At 32.8% G+C, this 11,651-nt stretch overlaps 1 protein-coding gene, 1 long non-coding RNA gene and 1 other non-coding gene across 3 annotated transcripts; 2 read left to right on the top strand and 1 right to left on the bottom strand.

The window, feature by feature from the left end:
• The first annotated feature begins 4,306 nt into the window (after window positions 1–4,306).
• LOC106102278 lies at window positions 4,307–5,809 on the top strand. The gene is made up of 3 exons (XR_001225557.1): window positions 4,307–4,375; window positions 5,009–5,039; window positions 5,494–5,809. It is a non-coding gene; the product is annotated as an uncharacterized LOC106102278 (long non-coding RNA).
• Window positions 5,810–6,080: 271 nt separating this feature from the next.
• On the top strand, window positions 6,081–8,042 carry LOC106102145 (leucine-rich repeat-containing G-protein coupled receptor 5-like). Its single transcript, XM_013281554.1, has 4 exons — window positions 6,081–6,240; window positions 6,352–6,732; window positions 6,961–7,092; window positions 7,411–8,042. The coding sequence occupies exons 1-4, from the start codon at window positions 6,081–6,083 to the stop codon at window positions 8,040–8,042; spliced, it is 1,305 nt and encodes a 434-aa protein (XP_013137008.1).
• Window positions 8,043–9,483: 1,441 nt separating this feature from the next.
• Trnac-gca lies at window positions 9,484–9,555 on the bottom strand. The gene has a single exon. It is a non-coding gene; the product is annotated as a tRNA-Cys (tRNA).
• Window positions 9,556–11,651: the final 2,096 nt, after the last annotated feature.

The raw sequence follows: 11,651 nt of genomic DNA, 5'->3' as shown, positions 1-11,651 counted from the left end.
GCCACCTGAATCCGCCGAAATGGCGAAGCGGCCGCTGCCCATAGACATTCGCAATAGCGAATGCGTTACCTCCTGATCGACGGAGAAGGAGATGCACATAAAGAGGATATTTCCCCTTTCTATGCGTCTCCTGTACCGTCAAAGCCACGTTCCCTATCCATCCTTTTCGTATAAGAAGAAGGATGGGAAGGAAAAAGGACTAAAGTTGGGCCTCCGGTACCACACACTTCACGCCTGGCTTCTGTGTGGTCGTGTGCATTCTTATTGTCGTACGTCCCAAAAGTGGGTAGATGGCGTTCGCAGTGCGCCGCCAGCTCACTCTATCATGGGCTCTGCGTTTATTGATTAAGGCCTAGTCATCCATAATTTAAGGTAGGCTTCAGCTTAGTTGGGACGTGTACATAAACACAATAACACCTTATATGCAAAAAAATTAACGTGAAAAAACCCCTAAAAATTGATACGCCCATTTCTCTTGTGTAAATACAGTATAATAGATTTCTACCTGCACTAATCTATGGCAAATAGTTTAATTTGATCGTATGTATGTTTATTATCTTGATCTGTATGTGTGCGTGTAAATTCTTGGAGTATAAATACCAAGTAACAAACACTACAAAACCTTAGTAAGCATAGTTAGTATTCCGTATGATTCCCAAACTTTGACATGCTTATAAGTGTACTAGTTGTCTCCCGCGACTCTAGCCGGACGAAATTAAATAAAAAAGATCAGTATAACTAACTTATGGGTTCTTTCAGGATGTTCTACATCTGTGCCTTTCATCGATATCCGTTAAGAACTTTTGGAGATACGTAGTAACATCCATCCATCTAAACATTCGTATTTATAACAGTAAAATAACCAAAATGAGGAATAAAATAAAACCAATTTTAAATGTTTGGTATTCAAAACAATATAATACCAGATTAGTTACTTACATAAATAAAAATATGTGCACGATATAATGTCCCCGAAAATCCTTTTAACCAACTTCTAGTCGGACAAAAGTAGTAAAAATAGTTTGAGAACTGATGTTAAGACTTACATTGAAAGACGATTCCGTTACTTTGAAACGCATTCCATGTTTTAAATAACAGATAACTTAATACATCCCAACGTTATTATTCACCCAATTTTATTCCCTTCCTGAACTTATAAAGAAATGGTGGGAAGAGGAATTGCTTTTGAAGAAGGGAACGCAGTTATGTGGTTGCCTTCAAGAGCAGGGTGAAACGGCACTTATTGAGCTAGCGCGCATCTATCCTTCGGTCGGGTCTTCACTTAGCGTAGGTGGAATCGTGGTCAAGCGCTGCTTTATGTTAAAAAAAATCCTCTTTCAATCGCTCCGTAGATTGTACTTAGGTAATTTGTAATTGCGGATGTCTATGGGCACCAGTTGCTTCGCCATTTTGACGTTGACAAGTGGCCATTAGCTAACTTAACTTTTTTTTTAAATTTAAATGGTCTTCCAAATAAAATATTCTAAAAAAACAATACACTAAAAAGTAACGAAATAATTCCTTGGCTTACTTAAACTTCATTTATTGTAGTTGGTTTGTCTATATTGTACAATTATTATTTTGATATCGGTGTCAGCCGAGGTAGGCAGTGATATTTCTGCGTAAGGCTTACTATATTTTTACCATAACAATTAACGATTGAACGTATAGTAACGATTAAGTAATCTACCTTGAATCACCCACTTACTTGCGGTAATACATAAAAAAAAGTTAAAAATATACAGATTACTTAACACGGCCTAAGAAAGAATAATTGGCATGAGAGGCAGTTAATATTAGAATGGCAACATTGTTCAGGGGAAGTCCCCGATAGCGTCTTTAGTAATAAACTGTAGGTCATATCATGTATCAAAATTCGTCAGAGATATCGAATTACAATAGTTTATTATAATTTTTAAGTTAAGAAACGCCAATTATTTATGTTCATGTATCTATACTATAATAATAAAGCGTAAACATACACTCCTTTGTTGCCTAAGATGTCAGCAATTACATCATATTTTTAATAATTCTTTTTTTAATAAATAGACCTACATTTTCGGCTATATATTTTAACGCCATTAAACTTAGAGGTAAATATTTTGGATAAAAACCCTTATGGGACAAAGAGACTATAAGTTGCTGGCAACATCAAGGAAGTAAATTTATCACGTCATGTCATTTTGACATCTGTAATTGATAATTTGACAGATGTAAACAATAAAATAAAATTTTCATAATTTCATGCGGATGAAGTCGCACGGGAACAGCTGTTTTTTTATTTATATTTTACTAACACATGAAGCTTCTACTATAACGGCAGGTTTCTCAGCTACTTTAAACCAATTGTTAGTTTTTGGTTCGATAACTTCAAGAAATGCGTTTCCGTACTACGTACCTTGGGTTTTACTCCGTTGAAAATTTTTTCAAGTTCACAATATTGAAGCAATAAGCAATGATAAATTACATGGTAACTTCAGAAACCCAGCATAAGTGAAATATAACAATGCTTTTGTTTTTGACAAGGATAACCTTTAGAAAGAGACAACTAGTTTTTTAGTACAGCGTTGTTTTGTCACACACTACAATGTGACGATGTTTATTTAGTATAAAGTTTGGTATTATTGAATTTAAACATTCTTGAAATCTACTCCCCGTATTTAGCAGCACTATGAAACTATATTGTTCAATGTTTAACTATAGTTTGTCTAAATAATTTAGATTAGTTTGATTCATTTCAAATTTAGTAGGGATGGGTTGTGTAAATTTAGTCATGAATCTTATCGATTTTCAATTTTTATTCTCATAGAAGTTGTAATCGATAGATTTATAGTTTTTACTTATGAAATAAAAAACACTGTTTTCTCAAATTAATAATGACCATAACAAATAATGAGAGTAAATAAATGTTTATTACTACTGCAGCCGTACGTAATCGAATTGGATTTCGCTATTATTTCTGTCACCGCTAAATTCTCTACACTGTAATCAATACTGTAATAGGGAATATGCATGTATTTTTTTTCTTTTTGTATACGATTCTACTTGTTATAAAATAACCACAAAAAAAATTTGACGCGAAAATATTCAACCATTGAGCTAAAAATAATAAAATAAAATTACGATCATTTTCGAGCGACTAAAACGCGACCGGAGTTGTCATGAGACGATTGACGTCGATCGTCTATTCCATTCATAACATACGCTCAAATGTCACTTCGACGTAAAACACAACAAAGTTTCTCAAGGTCAAAAAGTCAAAAATCGATTCATTTTTATTATTCCTGGTACAAATAAATGGTAATTAATAATTGTATTCATTAATTTTTTATTTTAAAGTTGGTTTGGATATCATGTTTCCAGTAAAATACTTCAAGAGTGTATTTCTATATAAACTAACGTAAATGAACTGTGTATTGTCAACACAGTGACGTCATATTAGATAAGCCACTTGCTTCGACCAATAGTGTGCGTTTTAGCACTTAGCGAGGGAATTTGAAAAAAGACACTTTTTAATGATTAAATTTTGCCACTAAATCACATTATATTTTAAAAAATCTTTGCAGGACTGTTTTTATAGTAATAAAGTATACTTAAAAAAAGTTTACAATTTGGCGTCATATGCATAATGCCTATTGTTGAATTGCCAATAGGTGAAACAAAACCATATTTAAATGTTTTTGTTTTATTTTGTGACGCCTTTTACTTTATTTTATGATAAAAGATTATTATAATTGTGTTAAATATTTAAAAAATAACTATAAAAGACATGATTTGGCGTACTAAACTTATAATACTACTACGATAACTAATATAGTACCTTTCAAAGCAATTGCCGGTGTGAAAATGTTCACGTCTAGTCTATATATTTCTTTAATGTCTTTGTTTAACTTTGACCTCTATAGATAACCCCTGGGTATAGACCTACAAGGATCTTATGGCAGTTCTCTGACATTAATCGGAATCGACCGCTAGTTTTTAGAGTTACAAGAAAGAAGAAATTGCCATCATCTTTCGATTCGCTAACGATTTTCATAAGTTGATAGACATATAGGATTATTTAAGTAAGTACGAGGTAGTCTTAATTAGTCAGAATCGATAATAACCAGTAAAGTTAGCATAGCTCAGCAAGTAACACTACTTATAAGATCAGCATATGTGACATTTTTTCAGTAATTTCGAATTACGGAAAAAGCGACATTGACATTGAAGCGCTTTCACTATTACGTTGTTAGTTTACATAATTGCCAACTTCCATATGATCCGTGAAGGTCTATACTTAGAAACGATAGTGGTTGCTTCATATCAACTTCAGAGCGTCAGTTATTTACTGTCCACTAATTCTATATCCACTATTAGTTCGAGTTGACTGTTGGTAAGTAATTTTGTAAATGAATTTTTACTATTGTCTTATTGTTTACCAATCTGACATCATACATCATACTAATATTATAAATGCCAAAGTTTCGATGGATGGATGGATGTTTGTTAGAGTTTGTAGCCTAAACGGCTTAACAGATATCGCTGAAATTTGGTATAGATGTAGAGGATAGTCTGGAAGAACACATATGTAGGCTACTCACTTTTTTTAATTCCACCCGGACGGAGTAGCGGGCTAAAACTAGTTTATCTATGTGTGCTCAGAAAAATTATTTTCTGAAGTGAAACTATTATACATTACCACTGTCGGACTGCAGAGTTGTTTTAAAAAATTAGGCCGCCTATACCGGTGAAATACTGCGATCACACAAAAGACAGTTGAATTTGAAGTTGAATTATTTCTGCGTTTCGTCTATTTAGTGTGTGGAGAAGGCCTAATTTCAGTTCCCTTCACCTTTCCCACTTTTATCTAATAAGGGATGGGATGGGAAGGTGGATTTGACACAGGAAAGGGGAAATGATCCTCTCCTTAATACCAGATCTACAAGTTCAGATGTCTACGGACAAAGATCACTTCGATATTTCGGCGAAAGAGGCTGTCACATTATACCATATTATTTTATTACAGATGCAGATAATTAAGATGAGATCGCTTTTATGTAAGTTCCATTCAGATTTTCATAGCTCTGTTAAAACATCATTTTAGAATGACCATTCTATCTACGTTAAAAATATGTTTTTCTTTTGTTTACGAATGTTTGTTTTAACGTAAGAGCGTCGATGGTTTAGGGGATTAAGCACTTGACTTGTAATCTACGAGTCCTGGGTTCGAATAACTAATAATTACATAATTTACCTGACGTTCTTACGGCGAAGGAACACAAAACGGAACCTACACATATCGGCGAAGAAATTCAAAGATAGGTGTGAAGTCAACCCGCAGTGGGCTAGCGTGGTTGACTATGACCTAGTCACCCCTAACTTATGGTAGGCTCCAAGTCCCTTAGTGGGGACGTATTGTGAGCTGATGATAATGATTTTTTGTTAAAATTTTTAATATTTATATTGTCAATTATATGTAATAGAAATGATTCATTTTTCTTTTTTTTTCAGGGATGGTTTTAATCGTACCGGTTTTGTCAAATAAATCGACAAAGAAGTCAACATTTGGGTGTTTTAGTAAATGTAATAACAATACGCATGAAATTGATGTTAAATGTGAGGACAGTTTCAATTTGTGGGAAACCGACCAGTTATGTACATCCGCATATTATAATGAGACACAGTTTTTAATGTCTATAGTTTTTAGAAGATCCGATTTTGGTAACATGGACAGCATTGCGTGGATAAACAGTGACATTGAACGCATTGTTTCACTCGATTTAAGTAATAACCGGTTTAATAATCAACCGACGTTGGATTCTATACCCAATTTGAAAATATTAAATATCTCCCACAATCTTTTAAATGTCGCCAAACTATCTAACGAAATAACGTACTCTTACCTGCATACACTAGATTATTCCTACAACAAAATCATGAGAATAGAATTAAACATCAAACACAATATTTATGCAAATTTAAAAACATTGGATTTATCTCATAATTTAATTGATGTTGTACCAGATGGAATATTTAATGGATTTAATTATTTAGAAGATTTAAATTTATCTTTTAACCATTTGATGGATTTAAATTCAATGACTTTTAGGGGAGCTGAAAATTTGCGAAGCTTAGATCTTGGATACAATCATATCGTAGTTATAAACTCTTCCTTTTTAGGATTTGCAAAGTTGCAGCAATTGTCGCTGAGAAATAACTTTATTGATAATATTTCATACGACGATTTAAAAAACCTAAGTAATGTAATCAAACTAGATTTGAGTTCTAATTATATATCGCTGATTCTTTTTTGGACATTTCGTAAACTGTCATCATTGAAATGTTTAGATTTAAGTGATAATATTTTAGATAATATTGAAAAAGAATCGTTCGATGAAACAGTTTGTTTAGATACAATCTATTTGTCTGGTAATAATTTGAAAAATATACCAAATGATTTATTTGAGAGTAGGAATATTTCACAAATAACATTAAACAATAATATTTTAGAAGGAAGTCTTTCCCGTGGAATGTTTAGCGGACTGAATGGCATCAACAAACTTGAAATTTCGCACCAAAATTTAGTTGCTATAGAAGATTTTGCTTTTTATGGTTTAAATAAACTAGAAATATTATTGTTAAATAATAATAGCATTAATAATATGTCAAAGAACTCGTTCAAGTTACTCAATAACGTAAAACAAATAGACCTTTCTTACAACAATATTAAGGATTTTGATTTTGACAAAAGTGATCTTTTGAATTTGATATCAATCTCATTAAAAAATAATCTGATATCGAATCTACCTGAAAATTGTTTTAAAGATTTAGATAACCTCCAAGTTTTAGATATATCGCATAATTTTATTACCAAAATAGAATTAAACACGTTCAAGAAATTGAATATGTTGACCGAGGTAGCAATTTCGAGTTCATTGTCTGATTTTTCAAATGTATTCGCATCAAAAATTTTAACAGATATTGATGTTTCATTTTCGGAAATACCTGAGGTGAACGGTTACTCATTTAATCATATGAATAGATTGCAAAATATAAATATGTCACATTGTGGGATTACAAGTCTGTACAGTAAGGCTTTCAGCGGCACAGGTAATGTAACACAGCTTGACCTGTCATTTAACAAGCTTACCATTTTTGTTATCTCAGTAACAGATTTGAAGCAATTAAAAACACTCTTGTTAAACAATAACAACTTGTCGGATATCACATTCATCTCATTTGATTTACTTTATAATCTTATTTACTTAGATTTATCATACAACAACTTGTTAAAATTTCACGATGTCACATTTATGGATTTAAAAAGGTTACGTTATTTAGATTTATCATATAATGTTAACTTTAATAATGTAGATTTTTTCACAACTCTCGATTTGTTATATAATATAGATATTTTAAACATATCAGGATTGCAATTAGATACGTTAAGAAATAACTTGACTTTTGGGTCTGAGAAAAGATGTCAGCTGAGAGAATTAGTTGTGTCTAATGCAAGATTAGAAAATCCAAATAAACTGAACATCAGCAAATTAAGATTCTTAAGTAATCTTGTACTTAGTCACAATGAGATAAGATATATCAATAAAGATTTTCTATCGAATGTCTACCGCATACAAGAGATTGATTTAAGTTACAATAGAATAGAATATATTCAACCTGGTGCATTAAAAAATAAGGTCCATTTGAAAACATTGAATTTATCCCATAACTTTCTTACTGGTTTTAAATATGGAGCATTCCGAGGCCTTGTTAGGTTAAACGTTTTAGATTTGTCTTACAATCAAATCGTTCGCTACCAGAAGGAGATATTGGAGGAAGCGGAGCATTTAGACGTCTTAATACTGGATAATAATAGGATACCTTATATCAATTATAGTGAATTTTCAGAAACATCTTTATCAAAACTAAGCATAGGCAACAATTCTATACCGTGTAAAGAAATATCTTTATTACTTTTAGTTGATTATGTTGACGTAGTTGGTCAAAATGTAGATGAATATGAGGAAAATGTAAATGGAATAATTTGTGGAACTAAGTAGTTACTTATTATACTCGTATAAGTATGTATATTGAATAAAATAGTTAATTTTTAAAACCTGATTTTAATTAATAGATTTTCAAAATATTACTAGCGATCCGCCACAGCTTCGCTTGGATGGCAAAGAACATATTTCCCATATATTTTCTGTCATAACCATTTCCTTCCCGATAATGTAATATATACTAATATTATAATGAGAAATTACTGCAAAAACTACTGGTTCAATTTTAAATTCTTTTACCATTACAAAGTTAGATTACCGCTGAGTAACATGGGTTAACATAGTTTAACAGTGGTAGTGCCCGCTTTAACATCTTAGCACGAATGGGCCGGCACGCCCGGTGTAATACCACGACCACACAGAAGACTGGCGTAAAATGGAAGCAATTCCGTGTTTCGTCTAATGAGTGTGGTGCCGGAGGCCTAATTTAAGTCCCTTTCTCTTTACCATCCTTTTCTTATAAGGGGAGGATGGGAAGGGGAAATGGGTTTGACGGTGGAGGAGAAGCATAGGAAGGGGAAATATCCTCTTTATGTGCGTCTCCTCCTCTGTCGGATACAGGTAGGCAACGTATCTGCAATTGCGGATGTCTATGGGCAGCGTTCGCTTCGCCATTTTGGCGGATTCAAGTGGCCGCTTGCTCGTTTGCCACCTTATGTTATAAAAAAAAGGTTATATTTTTAAATTTCACGTGAGCGAAGTCGCAAGCAACAGCTAGTATGTTCTATTATAGCTTAGGTTATCCAGTGGTAATATAGCTTTTTAATAGCGAACGAATTTCTGAAATTATTCAATGCAAACAATCAAATATTTTCTCTAACTAAAAAGCGTGTGTGTTCCGTTGAATTTTTATTAGATACAGATATATAAGGTTATCAATATTTTTATAACCCGTCTAACAGTGCCCTTCTCGCAGTCGTCACGCATTCGCTGATAGTCTGAGCTAGAGATATGAAATCAACAACATAGTCGCACAAAACTGTAGCATCACTTCGTCGTCTTCAAGGCCGGCGTTAGTCGGTTAGACGACCGCCCAGGGTGCTGAACGAAATAGAAGCCACATTGCAAGATAATTTTGTAAGTCCCTCCCCCCTCGAAAATACTGAACAAGAGGACATTGTAGATTTCACCCAGGGCGTTTGTAGAAATGGTTTTGGTCGTGTCTGTTTTGTTAAAGAAAATGAGAGGGATAACAATTTGGTACAGACTACAGACTTTTTATCGGCCGATAATTTAGTTTTGCTCATAATCAGTATGAACATGTATGAAGGTACATCGTTTTTTTTTTACAAAATTTTGACTTTTACCTAATCCGATCAAACTATCGGCCGTAAAAAAGTATGTTCTTGGAAGGCTTGCGCTTCATCGAGTTGACAAAAAGGACATTTATGTTTTAGTTTGAAAAAAAAACTAAATTTTATTTCATTTCAAGATTTGCAGGGGACACCCGGATTTGAACCAGGGACCTATCGATCTGCAGTCGATTGCTCTACCACTGAGCTATATCCCCGACGTTAGTCGATATTAAATTGTTGTAGTTAAGGAAAAAAATAGGTTTTAAACCTAATAACATCTTTCAATTATTAATATTAGTATTCACCAACCCCCACTTTCCAATGTGGTTAGTTATGGCGTAGTCAATAATTTCTTACTTAGGGTAGGCTTCAATCCCTCATTAGGGACGTATGAGCTGGTGGCGATGAATTCCAATAATTTGGATAGAAACAGTTAAATTATTGTTAAGGTCTTTGAGCACGGCAGATATTATGTAAAATTTGGTTTTTATTTACGACTAACTATTCCCGTGCGGCTTCATCCGCATGAAATTATGATTTTTTTATTGTTTACATTTGTCAAATTATCAATAGGAAATACAAAAATAACATAACATGACATGATAAATCTTAGCAAACTTTCTTTCTTGATGTTGGCAGCAACTTATGGTCTCTTTCCCACATTTTTTTATCCAAAATATAAACCCCCTAAGTTTAATGGCGTGGAAATATATAGCCTAAAGCGTGACGTAAGTGAAGGGCTTTTTATTAAAAAAATAATTATTCAAAAATATGCTGTAATTGCTGACATCTTAGGCAACAAAGAAGTGTGTGTTTATGCTTTATTATAATAGTATAGAGTATAGATTATGATTTAAACTCTTCTCGTCCTTTTACTGGATTAAATATAAAAGCACGACGTAAAACGGAAAAGTAACATTTCAGTGTTTTTAAATTTTTAAACCGGACGATACTTAAGTGAGTACTTTATTTTCATTCCGGTTGGAATCTTTTTGTTTAATATGAATGAAATTTCGCTAGAGCGACTTTTTACTGGCCATGACGTTTTTTTTAAAACGGTTTTATTTCATGTATTTTTTTAAAAAGGAACTTGTCAATGGCTCAAAATGGTTACCAGTAGTCATTGTATGGAATTGAATTACAAATAGTTACTTTAACTAAGTGGATATTCAATAATCCTATAACAGGGATTGACTGCAATAACCACGAGTGCTTGAAATCTCAAAATAAAAAATAAATAAAAAACTAGAGTCATTTATATGCAGATTTATCATTTTTGATCATAGTTTTTTATGAGCTCGAGGTCAATGACCTCTTGTTTAAACGTAGTGCTATAAAAGTAACAGAAATGGCACGAAATTAATTGTCATTCTCTTGAAATGTATTCAAGATGTTTAACATTGCAGAGATGTCTGTTTGTTCATCTTAATTAGCATTCCAGACGTGTTCCAAAACTTCTGTCTCCGCGTCAAGTTGGCACGCTCGTCGTGACAGTTCTAAGCAAACGTATTTTATTTTTAGTTGTTTATGATTTGTATATAAAAGATATGACTGAACCTGATTATCGATTCTCAAGATAGATTCTATATATATACGCTTCGCATAGTATGGAGTTTGAACGTGAAAACGTCACTTACTACTAAGTAACTACTATCTTTATTATATCACTAGCTGTTGCTCGCGACTTCGCCCACTTGAAGTTACAAATATAACCTATTACGTTCTCCCTTTTTTTCAACCTATTACCAAAAGTATTAACATAGTAGTAATCTACGTACGTAATAACATAAATCTACCTATGCAAGATTCCAAATTTCTAAGCCCGGTAGCTTGTAAGCTGATTTTTCGGTTACCCTTATTGTTTGTGTTCGCGATATCTTCTAAACTATTAGTCCAATTCAAATACTGTTTAGGACAATTTTATTCTACAATAAATTCTCCTGATAACAAATGCATTTATTTGGGTAAGGATTAATATTGAAATCAATAAAAGAACGCTGCAAATAGCGTGAGGTTTTTAATTCATTTTGTCAACAAAAAAGTGGTTATTGTAAGAAAACCGTTAAAGATAGATATATGCTATCGCGGACTTTTCTGTAGAACTTTTTGAGATCTACAATTTTTTTAATACATCATTTTTATATACCTCTATCGGTTTAGGCAGCGTAAGCCGAGAAAAGTTAAAGTTTAGTGATTTTTTAACGCCGGCGTTCAGAAACACGCTGTTTATCAATAGTTCCTAAACATAAGTAATAATAAAATATAGCCTATGTTTCTCACAGATAAATTACCTTTCTGATGGTAAAAGAAT

The sequence above is a fragment of the Papilio polytes genome, unplaced genomic scaffold (genome assembly GCF_000836215.1).
Source record: "Papilio polytes unplaced genomic scaffold, Ppol_1.0 DF823923.1, whole genome shotgun sequence".
Lineage (NCBI taxonomy): Eukaryota > Metazoa > Arthropoda > Insecta > Lepidoptera > Papilionidae > Papilio > Papilio polytes.
This window is presented reverse-complemented; position numbering and strand designations above follow the sequence as displayed.